This window comes from Egretta garzetta, unplaced genomic scaffold (assembly GCF_000687185.1).
Source record: "Egretta garzetta isolate BGI_Z169 unplaced genomic scaffold, ASM68718v1 scaffold45, whole genome shotgun sequence".
NCBI lineage: Eukaryota > Metazoa > Chordata > Aves > Pelecaniformes > Ardeidae > Egretta > Egretta garzetta.
In genome coordinates this window covers 12,205,471-12,230,078 of record NW_009260028.1, presented here as the reverse complement: position 1 = coordinate 12,230,078, position 24,608 = coordinate 12,205,471, and the positions used below count along the sequence as shown (strand labels likewise).

General features: G+C 47.8%; 1 protein-coding gene across 1 annotated transcript; it reads left to right on the top strand.

Annotated features, from left to right (window-relative positions):
- The first annotated feature begins 20,407 nt into the window (after positions 1 to 20,407).
- On the top strand, positions 20,408 to 24,138 carry LOC104128190 (trefoil factor 2). The gene is made up of 4 exons (XM_035896430.1): positions 20,408 to 20,493; positions 21,417 to 21,559; positions 23,189 to 23,338; positions 24,032 to 24,138. The coding sequence occupies exons 1-4, from the start codon at positions 20,408 to 20,410 to the stop codon at positions 24,136 to 24,138; spliced, it is 486 nt and encodes a 161-aa protein (XP_035752323.1).
- Positions 24,139 to 24,608: the final 470 nt, after the last annotated feature.

The window sequence follows — 24,608 nt, the reverse complement described above, 5'->3', positions numbered from 1 at the left end:
GCCCTAAATCCTCCACCTATGCAGCGCGGCAGGCAGCAGCATCACCCCTTTTACCGCACCCGACAGCCCCAGCTCCGCGATGCTGACTGAGACTTATCGGTCCTTATGGATGGTGCGCGCAACTGTGATGAGTGGAATATTTTAAAGGCCTTTCTTTAGGCCCTGTTGAAGCTCCTGGGAGGCAACAGAAACCACAGTTGTACACAGGAACCTGACTTCTTCCGGACTGTTTTGCTGATGATGTTTTTGCAGCGTGAAGGGGAGAAGTGCAGCTCCACCTGACCCGTAGTATCAGTTTTCCCCAGTGCTACAGACAACCTATGCATGCTACCCAGCAAGGGGGTGAGAGCTGGGAGTGGAGGGGCTGCACAGCTGCTCCTCCACCATTTATTTGGGAGTAAGAAAGGAGGAGTAATAACAAGCCCCTCTGCAAATCTGTTTGCATTTAGCTCTGTGCTTATGTGCCTCACTAAAGAAGAAACCCCATTTCTTCCTTTTTTTCCCAGCGCTTGCAGCCCCTGTTCATTTTGTCCCTGGACTGAGTATTGTTTGAAGCCTCCCTGTCACCTGCATCATTTAAGAAGTAAATAAAAAATACTGCTGTACACCCGCAGAAAAGCATTGACTTGGTGATTCATTGTGTTGAAGATAACTAATGTGGCGACTGGCAGAACTCACACCAGCTAGTGCTGGTGAGAATGATCAATTTGATGGTCAGACCCCACCACCACACAGACCTGACACAGAACTGGGTATCTTTGCCAGCCTTTGCCCAGGATCAGCCTCCTGCCTATTTATGGGACACCAAATGTGCTGACAACATGTCAATCAAGAGTGACTAAAAAAAATAAAACCAGCCAAAAAGCTTCCCCTCAGGTGAATGTAAATCAGTGTATTTGGACAAACACAAGCGATATGAAATAAAAGGCTCCAAAGTGACTTTTTTCTGGGGATGCACGTCCTGCCTGAGGTCTGCAGATGGAGGAGAGCCATGCAGAGGACGTTGTTCTGGCTCCTCACCACCTTGCTGGCTGGGGGGCTTGGCAGTGCCCTGCAGGGTAAGCGCAGGAGTTCGTACATCAGCATCCAGCAGTCATACCAGGTGTAAAGTCAAGCCATCTAAAATTAGCCAGTGCTGCTAAACAACATTTTTCATAGGGAGCTTGCTTCATTATCATGAAATACTAAACATTAACTGAACGTTATGCTCATAGGTGTAAAGGTGTGGGCAGAGGTAAAACATAATTCAGCATGGGGTCATGAAAGACGTGATGGACACGGCAAATTGAGACACTTTTCAGTGTCATTCCTGTCAGAAGGAGGGAGGGGAGGGATTGGGGTGCCAATGATTTGTTCCCTCTTAGCTGTGGTAGCACAGTCACATGCAGAGCTGCTTTCCCAGCAGCGCTGATTTTTGAGCAGCTCAAAACTAACATTTTTTCTGAATCTGACCAGGAATTACTGCAGCTTTCTTTTTTTCTTTCTTGAGTTGGTGAAAAGCAGATTTAATGTTGGATTTAAGCTGTTCAGCAGCTCAAAGGGAGCAGCCCCATTCTACCAGTGGAGAATCAGGGAGTGAAGCCATGTAGCTGCTTTCAATTTGTGTATGGGTGCCTCTCACTCCGTTGTGTATGTGACATCAAGAAAAATAAAGTGGCCTTGAGAGCATCCCTAAAGGATTACACTACAAGAGATTGAATCAATTTTCATTCTCCAAGTTCAATGAACTCAAAAAACAAGCCCATATTCAGAAGTCAAGGGGATTTTCTAAATGTTTAGTTAGCCTAGTGTTAATAATGTAGTAAGATTTATTTAAATAAGTTTGTACAGTATCATTCTGTATAATCCTTGTACAAAGCTCAGAAATGTTCCTTATGCAGGTGCCTTCAGCTCCCCTGGTGCAGGAGGGAGTATAAGAGCCACAGGGTCAGACAGAGACTCTCTCCGGCGTTTGCAGTGTGGCGTGCATGGGCAGTGCTCTACAAAACATGCAAAAAGGATTCCTGCTTGGGGGCACTAGGGCCCAGGCAGGGTGCAACAAGCTGTCATGGCTCAGACCTTCTGGCTTGACCTCTGGTCCCTGGGGCATCCTCGGGGAGGTGGCTGCAGCAGAGCATTTCCAGTGGATGGAGGGGGAAAAGGCCTGGCTTTGCCTCGGGGGGTGGGGGCTGAAGGCAGGCAGCCCACCGACCCAGCCCATCATCGCTGCTGCATGGGAGCTGAGACATTTTGCCTGAGCCCCCTTTGCTTTTCACATGGACTGTCCTTGACGCGTTTGCCTGCCATTTCGGCAGCATCACTGTCATACAACAGCTAAGTCATACCCTGCTTCATGTTTACACCCAACCAGCTTTTAATACCTGACGTTTACAACTCACCACCACTGTCAGCAGCCTGTTTGCACGGGGAAGCAGAGTGGCGCAGTGTCCCCCCCTCAGAGGCTCCCCGGGGCGACCTTCAGAGGCGTGCCCGTCTGCACAGCAGCCTTATGGCCGCACGCACAGGTAGGTGCTAGGGACTAATGTGAAGAGAGAGCAACCATTAAACTGTGAAGATTAGCATGTTCCACTTCTGATAGCAGGCCAAGACCATAACCTACTTCACTAAGCAGCCCTTTGCTTAGAGGATTGACCTGTGCTGGGCCTATTTATAGTAGAAGGCAACACCCCCCTGAGTTTACAGCTACTTTTGTTATTCGACCAGACAGGTCAAATGTCAAATGCAACCCTGGGTGGCTACATTGATTAGTTAGGAGAAAATATTTATCTGTTGCTATGCTTTTATATATTCTTATATATAAATGTATGTATGTGTGTGTATGCATATGTTCATGTGGTATATAGATGCATATACACGTTTACTTTATCCTTTGCTTTAGACAGATGGTAACTAGTGTGATGTGCACCCAAAAGAAAGGGGAATCCATGGGTTTCTAGGCGTCACAGAGTCATCGCAATGCTTACAACAGATGTGTTGCTTTGACCCAGCCATCCCAGATGTGCCCTGGTGCTTCATACCTGTCTCCAGCAGTCAGAAGCACTGCTGGTTCTCCCCATTTTTTAATGACAAGCCTTTCTGTCCTTGGCTTTCTCCCGTACCTGCACTGTGCTGAGGGCTCAGGACTGGTGCATCTGCACTTTCAGATCCGTGCTGGACCTTGCAAAATAGATCCCAGGGTCAGCTGAACATCAGACCACTTGCAGCTCTGTTGCTCTTGGCACAGTGCCCCGGGTTGCAGGAAAGCAGTATGTGGTAGAGGGACATGGTTTAGCGGTAGACTTGGCAGTGTTAGGTTTACAGTTGGACTCGATGATCTTAAGGGTCTTTTCCAACCTAAGTGATTCTATGATACTATGCTCCATCGATATGGCTGGCTCCCTGCCAATGTGCGCAGCAGCAAGGGCAGGTGTGGCCCTGACATGAACGGGGGGCAAGGAGATGCTGCTCTTTCCCCTCCCCTCCGCTGATGCCAGGGCCCCATGGCACACAACCTTCACGTGCTGCCAAGGGCACAGCTGGTGGTTTGGTGCAACCTCGGTGCCTGATCTGCCAGGGCTGCGGCGTGGGAGGAGGGCACTTGGGAATACCAGGGAGGCAAATGCCACTGCCTGCCGATAGCAGAGATCTCCTCCTCCAAGCCAGCACAAGTGGGGAGCAAGAACAAGTGCTAGGAGGAAATCAGGGTTTTCCATGTCATTGGCTGAAGCCAAAGGGAAACAATTTTATCCTGAGGCCATTAAGTACACAAACTAACTAGAAACAATCGATTTCTCTTTCTCGCAGCAAGCTGGAGTGCTGTGGGGCAGCTCAGGCCCGCATGTGCTCAGCTGGTGGAGGGGAAGGGGGAAAGAGGAGGATGACCCTTTGGGACCCCAGGTGCCTGGTGTATGGGAAGCCTTTAAACAAGCAGCATTGGGTCATCTGTATGCAAGAACCACGACAGGGAAGAGAGGCTGAGGGCTGGATGGGGTCGCTCACACCTGGGTGTTGGGTGCCCTACATCAAAGACCTCCAGGTCCTGTGTGATACCGACCAGCACCCAGGAGTGTTGCAGATGCCATGGGGTAGTGCAGCTGGCACTAGGGGTACAGACAACCAAATCAAGCCCTGATGCAAAGCTCGTAGGGACTCTGGCATGCCCAAAACTACAAGCAAGCACCATCAGGGTCCTTTCCCCAGCACAACCCACAGAGTGGGGTTTCTGCTTAAGGAGACCCCCCCACCAGGGTCTGCACTGAGACAGCTAGGGCAGCAGGCTCCTGTCAAAAGAGAGGGAAGTGGGTCCTGTCAAAAAAGAGGCTCCTCTCCTTGCAGAAGCCCCTCCAGGTAGGTGAGGATGGCTGGGGAGAGCTGGATTGGCAGCAGCAGGGCCAAGAGGTGTGATGAGTTGACCCTGGCTGGACACCAGGTGCTCACCAAAGCTGCTCTATCACCCCCTCTTCACAGCTGGACAGGGGAGAGAAAATATAATGCAGAATTTGTGGGTTGAAATCACTCACCAAGTACCTTCATGAGCAAAACAGACTCAACTTGGGGAAATTAATTTATTACCAATAAAATCTGGGGTCAGTCCATCACACGCTGTCTCTGCCGCTCCTTCCTCCCCAGGGGGAGGACTCCTCACCCTCTGCCCCTGCTCCAGCCTGGGGTCCCTCCCACGGCCGACAGTCCTCCATGAACTGCTCCAGTGCAGGTCCTTCCCATGGGCTGCAGTTCTTCACAAACTGCTCCAGCGTGGGTCCATCATTTCCACAGGGTGCAGTCCCTCGGGAACAGACGGCTCCAGCATGGATCCCCCACAGGGTCACCAGCCCTGCCAGCAAACCTGCTCCAGTGTGGGCTCCTCTCCCCACGGATCCACAGTTTTTGCCAGGAACCTGATCTGGTGCAGGCTTCCCACAGGGTCACATCCTCCTTAGGGCACCCACCCGCTCCAGCGTGGGGTGCTCCCCGGGCTGCAGGTTGGGATCTGCTCCCCCGTGGGCCTCCCTAGGCTGCAGGGGCACAGCCTGCCCCATCATGGGCTGCACCAGGGACTGCAGGGGAATCTCTGCTCTGGTGCTTGGAGCACCTCCTGCCCTCCTGCTGCACTGGCCTGGGTGCCTGCAGGGCTGTTTTCTCTCACACCCTCTCACTTCTCTCTCAGGCTACTGTTCCACTGCAGGATTTTTTCCTTCTTAAATAAGTTATCACAGAGGCGCTACCACTGTCGCTGATTGGCTTGGCCTTGGCCAGCGGCGGACATAGGGGAAGCTTCTGGCAGCTTCTCACAGAAGCCACCCTTGTAGCCCCCCTGCTACCAAACCCTTGCCATGCAAACCCAGTACACATGGGAGAGTAATGAGTTCAAGACAGGAATGGCCCAGGTGTCAGTGTAACACAGCACAGGATTTAAAGCACATCTGCTTTGTGGGGGTCTATATGCCCAGAGCCACTTTGATTTAACCAGCTAAGAAGAGAAAGAAAGAAAACAGAGGAAAGAGCCAGAGAAATAAACACTATTTAAGGGTTTTTTTTTCTCCCCATCAGTCCTACAGACAGACAACTCACATTCTATATCACGGAGGAACATAAAGATGACAGGTGGCGCATATAAAGCCCTTTGTCCTCATCCTGTCCTCATCCACCCATTTTGCTGTGACCACAGCACAGGAATTGGTCTCTTCAAGAGCACACGCAAACTTGTTTTCTTTCTTTCTGTCAAAAGATGAAGTGAATGAGGTTAGGCTGGTAGCATAAAGTCCTGTTGGCACTAGGATAGGCCACCTAATGTGAATGGGAATGAAACATTCGTGCCGAGCTGAAGCCCTGATCCTGGGGCTGTTAAAGCCAGCAAAGCTTCCCGGCTCCCACCGCGGCCAGATGGGTGCTTTCAGAAAGGAGCAAGCCTCATTGTCAAGGTTACCCTCTGCAGCACCTCCCAGCTGTCCTGATGGCATCTCCCACTTGAAGTCTGTTTGGATGCTATTTTTTCAGGAGCATTTTAGATGAGGATGTCTCATCAGGGTCACTACTTCTCACCATCTGCAGGTCTGCGTTTCCCAAGAGCCAGCAATAGGGATCATTTGTTTTGAACATTGAAAATCTCTGAGACTAATGTAATACCAAAATATTCACCAAAGTAGCCCTCAAAGTAGCAATCATTGTGTTACATCACTCATTTGCAACGGCCAAGCTTAGTTACAGCTTGGGAAGAAAACCTCTGGCTGAAAATTTCTGACCAGCACGTTGGCTCCCATAACTGGGCAGGGAACGATCTAATCAAAGTTTGTATAAAGCTACACTTAGGAACAGCAAACAAAGCATTTAGTAAATGATAGTTATTCTGAATAGATCCCAACACAAACATCAGGGGCTGTAGAGGTGGCCACAAATAATTTGAATTAAATTACTGGCAGAACTTTTTCTTACTGCTAATGTAATTTCACTAAGTAAAAGCATTTTAAGGGAGCAAAAGGACCGAGCCAGGGATTTACCTCCAGTCCAGGCTAGAGGAGAGAATGAGGGGAAACCCCCAACCCCAAAACCTTCAGATGAGTGCAACAGGCTGGGGTTCCCAACTTCTGAGGCTTCGTTCTGGCTCACATAGTTCCCCTCTCAGTTTCTCCCCTTGCAGGTGGCCCTCCTTAATGCAAACAATTAAATACGCATTAGGTGAATGCGGCTGATCCTATTGCCTAATGAGAAGGCCATTTGGCAGGAAGGTAAGGGCACCTGGCTCGTTGTTCAGAAATCAGGCCCTTTCTTACAGGGGCCTCATGTTCTCCACTTTTCTAAAGCTCTCCTTTGTTATAGAGGAGATGTAGAAAGAGGTTTTGAACCTCTCCAAACAAAGTCCAGCCAGCCTGAGACAAAAACCCCAAAACAGCCTTTGTAGAACAAGGTAACAGTGGGTTTCAGCAACCAGAAACTCATCATCCCATTTATATGTAGTTAAAACTCGATGGCCCCCACATCAGCAATGGGTGCTGCCATTGCAATGCCCTTGGCTGCGAAGCGCTGCGCGCCCGTGCTCCGCACTGGTAACTGGCTCAGGGTCTGGCAACAGGGGGTCTCTAGGGGTGTGGGAGGGGGGCGTTTGCCACCAAGGAAGCGTTTTCAGTGGGGCAGGACTGGTGAGAGGGCTGGCCTGCTTGTCATTGCCTGCCTGGTGTGAATGTGCCTGTAACAGCTGGGCAAGAGCCTGTTCCTGCTTTGGGAAAAATGGTTTCACTTTGGGAGAAAAAAAAAAAAAGCAGTCTTTGATCTCCAGCTAGTGAAATGAGAATTGCCACGGACTCAGCCTGAAGTCTGGGTTTGCATGAAGTCCATCAGTGGCAAAGCCTGCCCTCCGCGCAGACATCGCTTTGCAAGTGTCGCTGCTGACAAAAGCCATCCAGAAGCCCTGATGGCCATTACAACAGGTCACTGAATCTCTAGCCTGGATGTGGTCAATGTGCCTTCGTCTATGAACACAGTGCAGCAGAGGGCTGAAATGCAGATACCATGAGTCCCGGGGACCAATGAGAAAAAGAGTTGGGGACGGCCAGGGCCATGCATGCAGCCCATCCCAGCAGCGCTGTGCTCCTTCATCCCAGGGTGGAGGTCAAAGAGTTGGGGACGGCCAGGGCCATGCATGCAGCTGTCCTCCTTCATCCCAGGGTGGAGGTCACCCCCTGCATCCCTAATGTGTGGGGGGAGCCCCTGGGAAGCAGCAGCCCCTGAACTCCCCAAAAGCCTCCTCCAGAGCTAGAGCTGAGCCAGGCTGTGGTGTCTGCTGTCAGGAAGCAGCTACCTGTCGGTGACTGCCAGGGTGCCCAAGTGTCCCTGGAGGTAACAGTGTCCAGGATGGTCAGGTGCTGTGGTTCTGTACTTGCCTTCATAATAGAATCATAGAATCATAGAATGTTTTGGGTTGGAAGGGACCCCTAGGGGTCATCTAGTCCAACCCCCTTGCAGTGAGCAGGATCACCGCTAACTAGATCAGGTTGCTCAGAGTCCCGTCCAACCTGGCCTTGAATGCTTCCAGGGATGGGGCCTCCACTACCTCTCTGGGCAACCCGTTCCAGTGTTTCACCACCCTCATTCAGGAGGGATCTGTGGTTTTACCAGACAGCAATGCCTCAGTGGGATGGTTTGCTGCCCTTTTGGTTAACCAAAACCACGGATGCAGCCCCTTTCTTGAGAAAAGGTAAAAGCCCATGGGGCATCTCCGATTCTCTCATTGAAACCTCTCCCGGAGCGGCATTTGCTAGCGCTGGCAGCAGCAAACCCCCAGCCCTCTCCCTCGGCCTCCCCGCACACCAGCGTCAGCTGTCTGAAACGGCGCCCAGCCGGCTGCCTATTGCCTTTTTCTCTCTCTATTCGTATTTGTAGTCCCTTCATCATGAGTTCCCACAGGACTATCAATAGCATATTTGTCTGACACAGACAGTTTCACCGCTATAAATTCTCCACAGCCCATTGAATGGAGACTTTTTAATTAGGGTTTTGGAATTTTTCCATTAGCAGGGAGTTATTGAGAATTCAGGTCTCACTTCTGAACAGCAAAATATGATGGACAGGGAAGCTGCTTGATTTACTGCAATATTAACATTTTCCTCCCTGTATTTATGGGCATGAATCAATTGCTGTTTTGCTACTGTGGACAGAAATATGTTTGACGATTTAGTTTATTGTGCTACAGATGAGATATTTAATCTAGCAATCCAACGTGAGAGCCCTCCTGGGTTACTGTATTGTCTGTGTGACATATACAGAAAATGTGAACAATATCTTTTATCACAAAAATGTGATTGCTTTCCTATTTACATCCAAAAGGCCATATGCTCTCACTGTTAAAGGAGGTTTCTGGCTTCAGCTCTCATTTTGCCTCGCAGATCTGAGATAGGGCCTCCTATGAAAGGGGAAAAGATTGAGCGGGTGCCAATGTCCTTGACAAGCATGAAAGAGCAAAGCTGTGCTGCCTTTGGCCCTAGACACCAGCCTCTATGGCCACAAGGAGAGGGCAAGCATTCATTTCCAGTATACTCCCAGCTGCTGGGTATTCCTGACTTGGGGAATTCATGAACCAGCTGCAATATTTCGGGGTTTTTAAAAGCCTGGATTAATTTTTCCTTCCAGGAACTGTTGCAAATGGCTTTTTGTTGAGCTGACAGAGACCTCTCTTGCTTGCTGTCTGTCACATCCCCAAACACCTTCAGATGGGGAAGAACTGCCATGGAGGTGTTTTGCCAATGCAATCCTTGCAGGCTTCAAGTTTCTATTTCAATCTACTCATCCTGACAAAACTCTATGCTGAAAAAAATCCCAGCCACCTCTAACGAGCAATGTTTTGATCCTGCTGGGTACATTTGATCTAGTTCTTGTACCTCAGCTATCGTCCAATGTGTTGCATCATCTTTTGCCTGGTTACACCGGGTAAGCAGGACGCAGCAAGGGCAGCCTCAGGTGCCATTTCATCTGCTGTGGCATCCTTCATCCCAGCTGGAGACCGCCAACATGCTCATCTAGGCCTGAACTAAAGAACTCTGTGGCTTCTGTGATACTCTTATCTGCAGTAACGTACTGTAAAAAAAAAAAAAACAGTGAAGAAAAATGGTCTTATTAAGATTTTATAGTTTTGAGACGAGGAAAATATCTTTTTTTCCTTTTCTGATTCTTGCCAAAACTTTGCAGTTCACTTCCTATGCTCGATCACTTAAAAATCCTTAAGAGGAAGGTTTTGAAGGAATTTTATAGCTAGCCTTCTTTTTTCTTTTGAAACATCTACTTTTTTCTTTCTACTTTCTACTTTTTCCTTTCATTATTTTAACTCCTTTGAAGAATTCAACTATATAGATGGTTTTCCCCTGAAGTAGCTCTCCCATCAATCCTCATATACTCTTGCTAACATTAGAGCTTAATATTTCTCCTTCTATTTTTAACTGCATTTAATTGGTACAGAAGAAACGCTTCCTGGCCAGTATTTCCCCCACTCACTGCCATCGACGAAGAGAGCAAGAACTGAAAGTTGCAAAAAGCAGCGGTTGTCTTGACTCCACTCCGCCACCACAGGAGGTAATTTTTGCTGCCAGCTCAGCTGAGCCAGTCCAGGTCGCTTTCTGCCCTCTAATTTTTTTACAGACCCTGCCACACTGTACCTCCCTCTGAGCCTTCTCCAGTCCTCTCTGTTATTTGGAGCCAGCATTTTAGGCAGTATCTTTTTGCTACCCGCTTTTGAAACAGCTAAGGCAAAACTCTGAAATGACCTCTTCCTCCCACATGGTGTCTTAGGCTTCACTTATTATTTCCTAGGTTTCTGGCTTGTCCTATTTCAAGAATTTCTCATTGGTGTTTATCTCTTTAGCTATTTGTGCCAGAAATAACCTCACAGCCCTTTGCCTGCATTGCCTGGTTTTCAAAGTTTTGATCACCCACTGTTCCCATAGTAGCAAATGAGAACTACGGATTTTTTTCTCTCATGTGGCCTGAATAATGTTCAGTCCTTGACATGTAAAGTGAAAACCACAGTTCACAATCTGCTCTAAGAAGCTGCAAGAAAACTAAAAGGGGAACGCTGACCTTTAGCTTGTGGGATTAATGGCTACTAACCCCTGCCTGCTCCTATTTTTGTTACCACCTGCTCTGGCATTAACGAATGAACTGTGCTAAAGTGACACAATACAGGCAATATTTATCAGCTGCTCCATGCCTCTGCCCTCAGCCCATCAGTGTTTGGAGCTGCCGATGGGTCTCGGTCCCTCCCTGTCCCCTGGCTCGGGTGCAGGTGAGAGGTGTTGGCCTGCTCGTACCCCTCGCTGGCTACAACGTGGGCAATGCGTTTCCCTGCGCCACGAGCATCCCTCCTCCTGCCAGTCACTGTCGGAGGGAACCGACCCAGAAACCCTCCCTCCTTCATGAGGGGTGCTAGATTTGGGTCTTTCTTCCAATAATCACAACCGATTCACAGGGGATGAGTTTGATTTGGGTTTTGGTGAGTTTCAGAAGCATGTGTGAAACTCCACCCATCACAGCATTCTCCAAACTGGGACATTTTTACCAGATTCAGAATTTAAAACAAACTGGGTTTTCTTGATTTTTAACTCAAAAGCTTTCACCAGACGATTAAGCTCATCAGTTTGGGAGAGTTTGAAAAGATGCTACTAAAAAATGATGAAAATCAAAAGTTGCAATGATAAAATCATAGGGTTGGCCAGACTAAGCCAGGCTAAATCCATCCCCACCCCAGTTCCCCAGCCATGTATGGCCTGTCACAGTTGCTTACAGGAAAACTTTATGAAGGGGTACAGAGAATAGTCATGTGCTGTATTCTTCTCATCTACAACCTCTGCCTCATCATTTCATTGAATGTCTTCTGGTTGTTGTGTGCTAAGAAATGATGAGTAACATCAGCAGAAGTCCAGCCAGTGTCCTGTCCTCAAGAGCAGCAAGAGTAGTCATACGGGCAGTGATACTTGCCCAGCATACTCTTCCAACCTCCAGTGATTTACAGCTTAGGCATTTCCTGAGATAGACATACAGTTTGGGGATTTCACAGCCCCAAACAATTTTTCTTCAATGAGTTCATCCAAGACCTGTGTGACTTGTGTAGACCTCGCAGCTTGGAGAGACCCAGTGTATGTGGCCATTCCTGGTGTGGACACTGTCCCACACCACCGTCCCCATCATGGGATCTTCTACAGGCTGGAGACTGAGAACACGGCATGAAAAAAGTGGATGTCCTGTGGGTTTATAAGATGGCATGACAGTGTGAATCTGCGTGATTCTCTGTCCCTTCCTTAAGAATTGTTAAAGTGCCATTTGTTTTTCTCATGGTTGCTAAGCATGGGGCTGGTGTTTTCATAAAACTGTCTGTTACCCTCCATATGCCCATGTCACACTTAACATTGCGATTGCATGTACCCAAGTGATCATAATCAGCTCAGGGCCCATCATTTTATTTGAAAAGGTAGGATTGCTCCGTTCCCAGGTGTGCATCACTTCATATTTATGGACATTAAGCATCACCTGCCATCTTATTCTGCAGTCATTCAGTTCTGCACGCTCCATCTGAGCAATTGGCTCATATCTTTGTCACCACAGAAATGCTGTGTTGTCAACAATTTTTAGCCTCTTGCCTCTTGTTCCAGACGGTTTATGAATTTGTTAAGCTGCCAAGGTCCCAGCGTAGCTCCCTGCAGGAGCATCCTCCTGACCTCTTCCCACAGTGAGAACCATCCATTGGCTCCCACCCTCTGCTTGTTACCCCGTTACTTATCCAGGAGAAAACTTCCCCCGTCTGTCCTATGACACCTTTAGTTTCTAAGATCCTGAAACTCTTCAAAATCTTTTTTCATAGCTCATTGCTCCCATGAGCCACAAGGCTTTCCATGGCATCTCTTCTAATTACACTTTCTCCTTCTTGGGGCAACCAGAGCGTCGCAAAGTGATGCAGGCATGGGAGCAGCAAGGATTGCGACAAGTACCAAAATTACGTTTGCTGCTTTGTACTCAGTCCCTCTCCTGATAACGGCTTTAACTCCATTTGCATTTCTGACACTTTGAATATTCAGTTGGCATATCCACAGTGATGCAAAGCTCTCTGAGTGACAAGAGCTAATTTGCAGCCCATCTTTCTGTTTGTGTAATTAGGTTACTCGTCCTCCATGCACTTTACTTTGCACTTACCCACTCTGCCTTTCATGGGCCGTTTATCACCCAGTCAGTCACTCTTGTAAGACATTTCTGCAACTGTTCAGCTACCTGCACTTTTGAAAAATATGAAAAATATTCTGAATCATCAGCATATTCATCGCTTCATTATTCACCAACCTTTCTTGATCATTTATGAATATGTTGAACAACAAAAATCCTCTCCTCTCCCTGGTGACAGCTGACTTTTGTCTCTTATCTTAAAAGAAGTTATTTGTTTGCCTCTTTATGATTTTACTTGCCTGCAGTCAGTTGGTTTTTTTTTTTTTTTCATTTTCTTTATTTGGCTTTGAAAAAAAGTCTTTTTTTCTTATAGTAGCTTCCTTCACTCTGCAATTTACTTATTCTGGGTCTACATATGTGCCTGGGGACATCTTTTTCATATTTCTTGTTTGGTAGTAAATATTTACTCTGAGTCTTTCATATTATGTCTTTAAATAGCACCCTGCTGTTTGCGAGCATTTCACCCGTTTTGCTCTTCCTATAAGTTCCATTTAATAAGTTTCCCTGGCTTGTATAGTTCCCTTTTGAGAAGGTAATAGATCAGGATTTGTGCTTTTTTTCTTGCTTGGGACATAATAAACTGGAATACACCACGACTGCTAACATAAAGAGGCTTTTCAATGGCCCTGTCTTGAACCAAATCTTCCTTCCACATTTCTTAAGCCGAATTAAAGATTTTTTCCCTCTCTCTGGGTCACTGCAAAGACTGATGGGGTCTGGAAAAGTGATTAAGACTACATCTTTCCCTGCCTGGCTAGTTACAGCCAGTGTGCCCTTTTCTCTGCAGGCAGAGGAATGCTCATCTCAGGAGCATTTTCTGGTCTTGCTTTGATGTTCACAAAAAAAAGGCAAATGCTGGCAATGCGGCTATCATGTGCTGCTTGGAGAACCTAGTAGCATTAGGAAAAATAATAGGCTGGGTTCTGTATTTCTAAACTGGCACTGAGCTTTGCAGTTGTAACCAAAACTTTTTGCAATGTGTTGGATGTTGAAATTCAGGCTTTTATGTCTGACTCAGCTTTGAGTTATATATCTGATAATCTTCAGGTAATTATTTTTTTCATTCTACCTTTTGCCAGGATGTTGGCCATAGAAATGTGACAAAAGCCCTCCTCCAGCACTGCCTCTCTGGTTTGTAGAAATGACATATTCTTCTACAAAATGCCCCTGTACTCGGTGCTTGCCCCTGTACTCGGTGCTGGTGAGGCCGCACCTTGAATACTGTGCTCAGTTTTGAGTCCCTCACTACAAGAAAGACGTTGCATTGCTGGAGCATGTCCAGAGGAGAGCAACAAAGCTGGTGAGGGGTCTGGAGCACAAGTCTGATGAGGAGCAGCTGAGGGAACTGGGGTTGTTCAGCCTGGAGATGAGGAGGCTGAGGGGAGACCTTATCGCCCTCTACAACTGCCTGACAGGAGGCTGTAGGGAGGTGGGGGTCGGCCTCTTCTCCCTCGTAATGGACTATCGTCCGGGGAGGGGAGGTCTGAAGGGGAAATGGTCTGAAGTTGCACCAGGGCAGGTTTAGGTTGGACATTAGGAAAAATTTCTTCACGGAAAGGGTTATCAGGCACTGGAACGGGCTGCCCAGGGAAGTGGCTGAGTCCCCATTCCTGGAGGTATTTAAAATAAGGGTAGATGAGGATTTAAAAGACGGGCAGACAAGGTGCTTAGGGACATGGTTAGTGGTGGGATGGCAGGGTTAGGTTAACGGTTGGACCTGATGATCTTAAAGGTCTTTTCCAACCTAAACGATTCTATGATTCTTCTATGAAAATTCCCCTGAAGGATTCTGTGCACAACCAGGTTAAAGTTGGATTTGACGCCTGCGTTAGTGTATCTCAGGTAGGTTTGTTTATCAAAGCGATGGATCTCAAGGGTTACTTCAAACTGTCCATTCCCAGAATTAAGGTGTAGGGTTTTCTCTATTTTTTGAACCCACAGTGTTACTTGCTTGATAGGTGGAGAACATCCTGAATTGAGGGCTTTCATGTGCTAACTCATCTAGTTAAAATATCTTACCCTTACTACTTCCTTCTTCTTTTTTTCTTTTTTTTTTTTTTCCTTTACAGCTCAAGGCTTCTTTCTCTTTCTGCAGTTCCTTCTCCAGAGCTGTTCAGACTTTAATCCCACAGACGGTGAGTTTAGCAGCTCAGGGAGACAAGAGGTGCGGTAGGACGCTGCCTGTTGCAGTAACCTACAGCCAAACTTAGGTGTATCTGAGGATCACAGAGTTCCCCTCTGTACCCAGTTTCTCCGGCCTCAGTGCCTCCCATTTTCCCTAACAGCACATATCTGCCCCTGCTCTGATGGCTGATGTTTTTATGCAACAAGTTTCTCCCTAGCATGGCTTTCAAAAGTAAGCCAGGCAGCAACCATGCAACTGGAGCGTTGCAAAACCTTTGGCTGAACTCCAGGGGCTTACATGCATAAATGAGTGTTTAAATTTTTCCAAAATTCTCACCTGTCCCATATTTCAGCTTGTGTTTAACAACATGCACAGGTGCAAGCTTCAGAGTCTCATACACTACTGCTAGGTCTGGCTGTATTTTCCCAGATGTGGTATTTTTAATCTTCCCTGTGAAGCATTGCTTGGCTGATTGTTTCTGAAATGGGGGCCAGCCTGAAAGGAAAAAGGAAAGCCAGCCCCAGTCGGTGCCCAGCAAGGGTGACCTAAGCGAGCGGCACCGGTCGCACTGCTCTGCCCGGACACCTCCAAGCTGCGGCACAGCTACCGCCTGCTTTGTAGGAGACAAAGTTCTTGAGCATGTTTTGCAACAGACCTATATCTAAAAATAACACAGGCACCTCCCACACACACTCAGAATATTGACCTTTAAGCTTACAAAACCACTGGGATTTCCTACGTGGGCTAGAGAATAACCTCTGCAAGGGAAGCCCAATACAAATCTGAGACCACGATGCTTGTTACAGGAGTTGAGCTGCAAATCTTACTGGGAACCTCTTCCTGGTATTTTTGCTTCTGTTCAAATGCATGCTCCTGCACAATCCCAACAACCTTGCTAGCCTCTTCAAAACCCCATTTCCAGATGTGTTTGGCACAGAAATAAATGAGTACAGGCTCAGAACAGAGAGGAACATTAGGAGTTGACCACAACATCACTTAAAGTTTCTATTATTATGTGTCCAGCTCTGGAGCCCTCAACACAAGAAGGACATGGAAGTGTTGGAGCGGGTCCAGAGGAGGGGCCACAAAAATGATCCGGGGGCTGGAGCACCTCTCCTGTGAGGACAGGCTGAGGGAGTTGGGGTTGTTCAGCCTGGAGAAGAGAAGGCTGCGGGGAGACCTGATTGCGGCCTTTCAGTACCTAAAGGGGGCCTATAGGAAAGATGGGGAAAATCTTTTTAGTAGGGCCAGCAGTGACAAGACAAGGGGTAATGGTTTTAAACTAAAACAGGGTAGGTTTAGACTGGATATAAGGAAGAAATTCTTTACAATGAGGGTGGTAAAACACTGGAACAGGTTGCCCAGAGACCTCTCCATCCCTGGAAACATTCAAGGCCAGGTTGGATGGGGCTCTGAGCAGCCTGATCTAGTTAGCGGTGTCCCTGCTCCTGCGGGGGGGTTGGACTAGATGACCTCTAGGGGTCCCTTCCAACCCAAAACATTCTATGATTCTATGATTACAAGTTTTTCAACCTCCAGGTTGATGGGGGAAGACTGGAATGATTTCTGATCCCTGTTGCATGCAGTAACCTGCAGCTCCAAATCCAGCCCCCTAATTTCTTTATTTAATTTTCTCTAGGCTTTAACAGGAGCAGCAAGCAAGCTCATTGTTGTGCAATGCCTCGCAAGGACGAGTGGCATGTGGGAATGTGCCTAGTGAAAACAGAAGGGTCCGCAGGACAGTAGCTGGAAGAGCCCAGAGATGCCCACTGAGATGAACGTCCCTGCATAGGGGGCCCAGCCCCTGCAGCCGCTGCCCGCTCTGCAGGGACCCTGCGTACTCGCACACGCAGGGGGTTGTGTCGGTGCCTGCTCTGTGCGTGGTCCCACCCCCCTGGGCACCGCTGCCATGAGCTGTGGGGCAGGGAGGGATTGCCTCACCTCCTTATTGTAAAAATAAACTCCAGGTCCTGGTCACACACCCGCTGTGGGAGCCAGTGGCTGGGACCTCTCAACACGGGGGGAGAGGATGAGCTCAGAGCGCAGGCATAGCAGAAAGCCCACAGACTGCAGCTCCCTGCATGCAGTTCCCAGGAGGGATGGGGCCCTTGGGCCCCCCAGCTCCTTGCTGTCCCTATCCTCGCCAGCGTCCCTGCCATCCCCTTTGCACCAGGGCAGGGCCAGGTGCCGGCAGTCGCTTGGCCTTCGCAGAGTGTTGTCCAGACCCCACCAGGCTGTTGCAGGCAAAGTCATATCAGCTCCTAGCCCCGCTCTCCACCTCAATAGGGCCATCAGAGGGACCCCATGTAGCGATATGGCCCTCTGCCTCCAGCGGTCAGATGCCAAAACCACCCTTGTAATTTGTCAGGGTAGAGCAGACCCATGGCACAGTCTCATGGGCCCCAGGGAAAGTACATCCTGAAAAACACGCCCTTTAAACATTGCGGTCCTACAGGCCATACCGTGGGGAAGAGCAGGCACCTGAATGACCTGTTCCGCACACCAGTTCCCGTGTACCTGCAAATGGGATGGAGGAAGGGAGATATGGCAGGGCACCGGTGGCTGTCGGAGCAAGGCAAACAGTAAACCTAACGATAAGGAGGAGAGTGCTGCTCATTGCTATGGTTTCTAGAAACACTCTCACAGAAAACAGTATTGCAATGAATGAGTGGCATGTAGCGAGGTTCACCTGAGTGGTATTGTCAGATTATTCCTGCTCTGAATCTCTCCCCCTTGCACAGCTGGAAGGAGCAAAATTGCTGAAGACTCCCCCTCCCTTTGTCTCCAATAATTTATTTTTTTTTTGGAAATTCCCTTTAGGACAAAAAAACTCCCTTTAGGACAAAAAAATAATTTGTGCTGTTGGTTTCTGGTTCTTTGTTTTTAAGTGAAAAGGAAAAGAAAATAATACCCACATCCTTTACAAGTTCTGCAATATCAGAATACAAAGCTGCAGCCTGTTATTCACCCACAGCAAGAAGGTCCGTAACAGCCATGGTGATTTCTCATTTCCTTGCTGGGAAGGAAATGAGAGCACCACAGTTCAGCTAAAAGCCCTGTGGGACTGGAGGAGGGCGGTGAGGATGGACATGGAGGCTGGAGAGGAGGAAGGAGCCCTCCAAGCCACTTCTGGCCATGGGTGCTGGCTGAGTCTGAGCACCCTACTCCGCGTTACCAAAAAGTCTAGCTAGGTGCTGGCCTCAGGGAAGTAAACACATTTGCAGGGAAACCCCAGATAATTTTCAAGGCTTTGCTATAACACATATTAAAGATCTTAAAGTAATCCTCTGGCAGAAAGCAAGAAGCTTATTTATATCGGCGTGTTTGTTTTAAGATGCCAATCAAATGCTCTTTCCGCAGCAAAACCTCAGTGGTAGATTTGCCTTTGTGCAGACAGTTGGGATCAGGCCCAAGAGGTGACGGGCTGGCAGATAAGGACTTAATTAATGTCCAGTAAGAGGCAGGAGGGACAAATGTTATCAGCGGTTTCACCTGACTCATGCCACGAGCTGATAATCTGCTGAGAACTGCTATGCAGCTCTGAAAGCAGTGCCGTCCCCCCTCGGGATCACCACGTTCCTTTCGTGCACCGGCAACATTACAGCCAGTCTCGCCCCCTGCACCAGGAGAAAGAAAGCTGATGGAAAAATTGCTAACAACTTCCCTGGGCTAGGCATCACGATGGAGATTTGGAAGATTTGGGAGATTTATGTTGCACATAAAGAGAAAAATGGATTTTTAAGTTTTAAATCTGATGCTTTCTCCCAGGGATGGAGGTAAAAGGCATGATACGAACTGCTGAGCTCTGGAACATAGCCCTCTTCTGCCTGCAGTTCGGTATCTTGTGAAACAAAGCATACACAAAATGTTTAGTTTACGAATCATGACTTTCAATGACAAGTGCCACCAATGTCTTTAACAGGGATGGGCATAAATAAAGTATTACAAAAATTAAACAGCAGGAAAATGAGCTCTATTATTTTTCACCTTGTAGACCAAGATCCTTTCTACAGGGTTCAGAATATTTATCAACGATATCAACAAAAAAAATCACCTTCAAAACACAACCATAGAAGTTAAAAGTGCAAGCTTTGAACTTTGCCAAGTAAAGAGGCACAAAACAAACTCATACATGAAAATCAAAGGCATTAAGACTTAATTTTGTCAAAGATCAAAAAAAATGCATTGAATCCCTTTTCTGGTGAGGAACAGGAAGAACTCCCTGGTTGTTTTCCCATGGGAAAAGGGACATTGCAGAGCACCACGGGGGCTGCAGCTGGCCCTGCCCAGTCTGTGGGTGCCTCCTTTGGGGAGGGTGCAGAGCTAGTCCCACCATCCCGCTGCTTGTCTCCCCCTCCCTGGCACAGCTCTGCTTGTGATCAAGCCTTGGGAAGTAGCTAGAATCTAGGAAATGTTACAGTAAATGGTAGAAAAAATGGTCCAAAGGGGAGACTAAAGCCTGACTGGGCAGTCCAAGTGCCAAGGCCTGTTGTCCTGACACAGCCCAAAGGCTGCGTTAGAGGCCACCTTTGAAACCAGGAGAAAAGCAATCTTGGAAATGAATAGATGGTGCTTCGGAAGTTTGATTTTGGCAAATCACGTGCCTGTGGTGTTAGACGGGTTGTGAAGCAGCACTCTGCTCCGGGGACCGGGCAGAGGGGGTGAGGGCAGCCCCTGCTGCTGCCCCCCTGGGGCAGGGCCCACAGGCTGGGAGGGGTTGGCTCCCAGGAGCTTGACCTTCCTCCTGGAGCAGGACCTCAAGTCCAAAACATCATCTGGTCTGACCCCTGGACGAGCACAGTGCCTGTGTGTCAGGCTGAGATCACACATAAACTCTCCTTTCCTCTCTCCAGTCTCTTTATGCTGTTGCCTCTCTTGGTTTTTTGGTTGTGTTTTTTTCTTTTTCCCCCTGATTTTACCTTCTTTTCCTATTCCAAACTGGTGTAAATTGCCTCACGTGTGGAGACAAACAGCGGCCTCAGCTGGGCTCGGTATTTCACGGTCATACCTTCTACTTTCTTTGTTTACATATTTCTTCAGGTCTGCAGCAGCGGTTCGCAGCTCCCCAGCACGGTTCGCCCTGTGGTCTCCTGAAGCTCAGAGGTGTCACACCTCCAGCCCTCCCGCCTTACCCAGTTCAGAGTAATATCAATAAATCAATAAAATCATAACAAAAACCTTCAGGCCAGGGAAAAATGCAGGCAGAAAAGGTACAGCTGGATAGGAAATATATGTTTTTCAGTAGCGGCAAACATTTAAAGCTGCCCAGAAGTCGGAAACACTCTAATGGCAATGAAATCAGCTGGGGCTGCCAGAGGCACCCAGCAGCATCCGATTAATAGATTATAAGATCACGTCATAGATATATATCTATCGGTACGTAATAGATACGTGATGAATAGATCACGTCAGCCTAGAAAATTGTCTCAGGGATATCACAATACGCATGCCAACATTTCCTAATTAAACAAAAGAAAACCCAACCTCTGGGTAAAGCATTGGATTGGGACAATGTTATCAGACCTCACTGGGCAAACACGGGGAGCGTATAAGACGAGCTGCTCCAAGGGAGAGCGGCACCTCTCCTCCGCCTGCCTTCCAGGAGCAATGGATCCCAAAGCGATCTGTGTGCTCTCTGTCATCCTCGTTGCAGCTCTCAGCACCTTGGCAGAGGGAAATCCAGCACCAAGTAAGTACGTCTGTCTGCTGTTGCCTTTGCAGGTAGGTACGTGGGCCTGATCCTCCTGACCGTGACCGCAGCAAGAGCATGCCTCCAGTGTACGTATTTGACAGCCAATGTCTTGCCCTGGTACTATTACCGAAGTCGGAGTCTACTTATTTTTTTCAGAGTACTCTATGGCAAAATAAAAAAGACTGCAGGTGAGCTTTTGCGTTGGTGGAATAACCAGGAACCTGCTACAAGGTAGAGAGACGGACATGTCCAGGCGCTCGCTAGAACAGGACCAGGAGCTAGCTTTGTCTATGTAGTGTTCTGACATTCATTTTATGCTACTTTGCCACGTGAATACAATTTCCAAGAAGTCTATCTGTCTCGTCAATAAAAGCAAGTCATTTAGACAACATAAGAACTGGAAAGCAAGTAAATCAGTGGCAGACACCTAGGGACATCTCCAGAATTTCTTGGTTGCGGTTGACTGTGGTAGACTTAAAATGTTAAAAGCATAGCGGCAACTATTTGCACGTAATCCTGTTTTTATAGTCACCTGATGACAATGCAAAGATTTCATATTTTTACACCTGTTCAAATATCCACTGGACCCTTAACTCTTTCTTTCTTCACATGGGATGGGCAAAGCAGCAAGCTTTTACTAGTGTGACATTTGAAGTTGTGGGGATTTACCATTTGAAGCGGTCTATTTGAAGTCCAGAGCCCCTACTGTGCTGGGCTGGCTTAGCTGCAGGTGAGACCACAGATTCTCAAAGGGTGGAGTACAACCCTTACTGAAATCGGTGGGAGTTTAAAAGCAGCTTTTAAACCGCACAAATTCTGGTCTTAGCAAGCGACATAAAAGGTGCGCTCCTGATAAATGCCCCTCCGCTAAGGAGCATGCAAGCTGATACCCGGTAACCTGCTACTTCTGTCCTGAACAGCAAGATGCCAATGTAAACTGGGGTCCAGGGAGCGGCAGAACTGCGGCTACCCGGGAATCACAGCAGCGGAGTGCAGGACAGCTGGGTGCTGCTTCGACTCTTCAGTCCCCGGCGTTCCCTGGTGCTTCGTTCCTAAAGAAAAGAAAGGTAACAACACCGATTTCCCTAGTACTTGATTGTGATGAAATACGTACAACGGGGAGCAGCTCTGCTTTTCTTCTTAGGCCAACAAAGTGAGCACAAGCCTCTATTAGAAGAGCACTGGTAGTAAAATGCAAAGTGAAACCTTGCTTACCCATCAGTCTTCAATCTCATCCTTTTCACACAAGATATGTCCTCTTCCTTCAGGCTTTAGTTATCAAATAATCCATGCTGATTATTTAAAAACATTTCACTGCTGGTTGTGGTCTTGTTCATCAGTGGAGCAAGGGACCCTCAGCGCTTATTTAAAAGGCTTTTCTATGTGGCTCCGGAGGACTTCAGCACTGCACGTCAAAGAAATCAGAAAGCCCTGAGTGGATGAGTCCCTCTGTAATTGTTTGACACCTGCACAAAAGATAACAGGCATGCCCTAACTTCTAGGCTTTTTGCTCTTTTCTCCAGCCTGTCTTGATAATTGCTACTTCTGTCCTGTATCCCAGCATAATTCCGCTTGCTGGTTCTTGTTTTCTCTCCCATTTTTGCTCCCAGTCTTCATGCAACGAAAGTAATATCCCACTAGATATCCCAGAGGAAATCCTTTTCTCCATTAGATTCTTCCTTCTAAAGCTTCTAAACTCCCGCTTCTGTTTTTTGCCTTTCTTTTCTCAGCGAGGGTAAGAGCTGCTCTCCCAGACCTTCAAGGACTGGGTGTGTGTTGTACGTAACCGCAGACCGTAAGCTACATCTGCTGCTGACTGTAAGCTAAGCTACATTTGCTGGGCTGACTGCGCGGCTCCTCCTTAGGAGACCTTCAGAGCAATCTCAGCAGTTGCACAGGTGAAATGAAAAGAAGTGAGGGCGCAAAGGCAACGTTACCCAATGAAAGAAGTTGATACGAATCAAGGTTGCTCGATGGGGCTCAGAGTTGTCAGAGGGAAAAAATAATTTTGCTTTTGAGCACTGTTTGCTGTTCATTAAAATCTTGAAGAACAAATGGCAGCAGCTTACGGTGTCACTTTCATAGAATTGCTTTTCTGAGCAGAACTGTTTCAGGACAGGAAAACTGAATTAGTCAGGCCAGGTGGTATAACCTCTTTATCTGTGATTTTACTTTTTATTGCCTGGGTGAGCTGAGCTGTGGTTTCCTCCCAGATGCCCTACCTTCTTTCCATAACTCAAGCTGGCATGCAGAGGAGGCTGGGGTTTCCTCTCCTCACATTAGCCAGCTGCTCCAGGGTTAGCACTGGGGCAGGTCATGAATATACCCTGGTCTGAGCCTAGTGCCTGTGCTACCATTACGGGACATGTTCGGCGCTTGACCCCGGTGCTGGATCTAGGAGAGTTAAAGCTGGGTTGCTGCCTGACAGGCACTTCAAGGGGCAAATTTTGTCCCCTCTGGCCCCTGGAGCACAGCAGCAATTCCTCACCCCTTGGTATTTAGTTTTCCCTAACAGGCATGGTAAGGGTTTGGGTGAACCTGCTGCTTGAAATCGGTGTGGACAAGGTCATCAAGGCTGTCACATCTGCTCACTGACCTCACCTTCGTGGCCTGCCTTTTATTTTTGAATTACACCGCTGAGTAAGTGGAGCATAAAGTAACAGTCTCCTTCCTTCCCTTGTTTTTTCTTTATGCAGTGAGGAAAGTTTGTCCCAACAACTTTCACGCCAGGGTAAACTGCGGCTTCCCCGGCATCACGGCTAAGGAGTGTGAACAGCAGGGGTGCTGCTTCAGGCCATATCCCCCTGGGTTCCCCTGGTGCTTCTACCACCACACAGTGGAGGAAGGTAACGTCCTGCATGAGACATTGTCCCTCGCGCCCCCGTGGATGCACCATGGATCCTGGCAAGGTCCATGCCGTGCCCATGCCTGGTGTGCCGTGCCAGCCTGGCGTGGCAAGAGGCCGTGCTTGAGGGAGTGAGCTAGGACAGGGTCTCCCCACCTTCCCGTTGGGAGTGCAGAGCTCACCCCTTACCCAGGGCATGAGCAGGGAAGAGGCGGCTAAGTCCTAAAAAGACCGGCTTCTTGCAGAGAGGGGTGGGGGTAGCTTGGGCTGAGATGTGGGCTCAAGCCCTCAGCTAATGCAAAGGTAGAGGTGCAGCTGCCAAACTCACACCTACTTTATCATAAGAGATAAAGGGCTTTGCTTTAGACATGTGGAATGAACATTACAGAAAGGTTTCTACCTCTGTTTTTTTAATTAGGATTGACCTTCTGGCATATCTAATGCAGATAACCAATATCCTCAGCCAATTCCAACCCACCCCACAGGGTATTTTGTACTGGAAACAATTCACCATAATTTGGTTTTACTGATCTGAATCATAGTTAGGAAACACATGTATGGATGACGGGGGAAGCAATTGCTAAAAATTTGCCTTTTTCATGTCCTGCATCTAGGGAAAACGCTTCCTAGCATGTTGTATAATTCATGGAGGAAACATGCCCCTTAATCTGCCTTTTTTTTTTCTTGTTAACAGAGAAACTTCCATCAAGAACCTTGCAAACTTTGGACCTACTCCAATGGGAAACAACATCCAGAGGTCCCAACTCAGACCTCATTATTTGTAAAAGCTATGATTTCTAATTTTTGTCTTGGATTGACTCCTTTCTGTGAAAAGTTGCTTGCATCTTTTATTCTTTTAGTAAACTAGTACCCTGCAGGTTTTCCCTGTAATAAAGGAGCTAAGACACAATTTGTGAGTTCTCTGCTGTCTTTATTTTAAAGCTGTGCATTTCTCCATTTCCCAGGAAATTCAGCATCTTAGCAACCCGCTGATGAGAGAGTAGTCACTAACACTTCCCAAAGGAACATGGCACTCAGCTTTTTGCATTACATACACTTCGCACTTGCAAGTGACTGCTTGCGCTTCTCAGCTGATAGGTGGCTTCACAGGGGCCACCTGCCCTTCTGAATACCAAAAATATTCCGTGTTGCCCTTTATAGCTGTAGCTGTTGCTACAGCGGTGGGTTTGGGCTTTTTTTTTTTTCTCCCCCCTCGAGGCATAGAATCATAGAACCATAGAATCATTTAGGTTGGAAAAGACCTTTAAGAT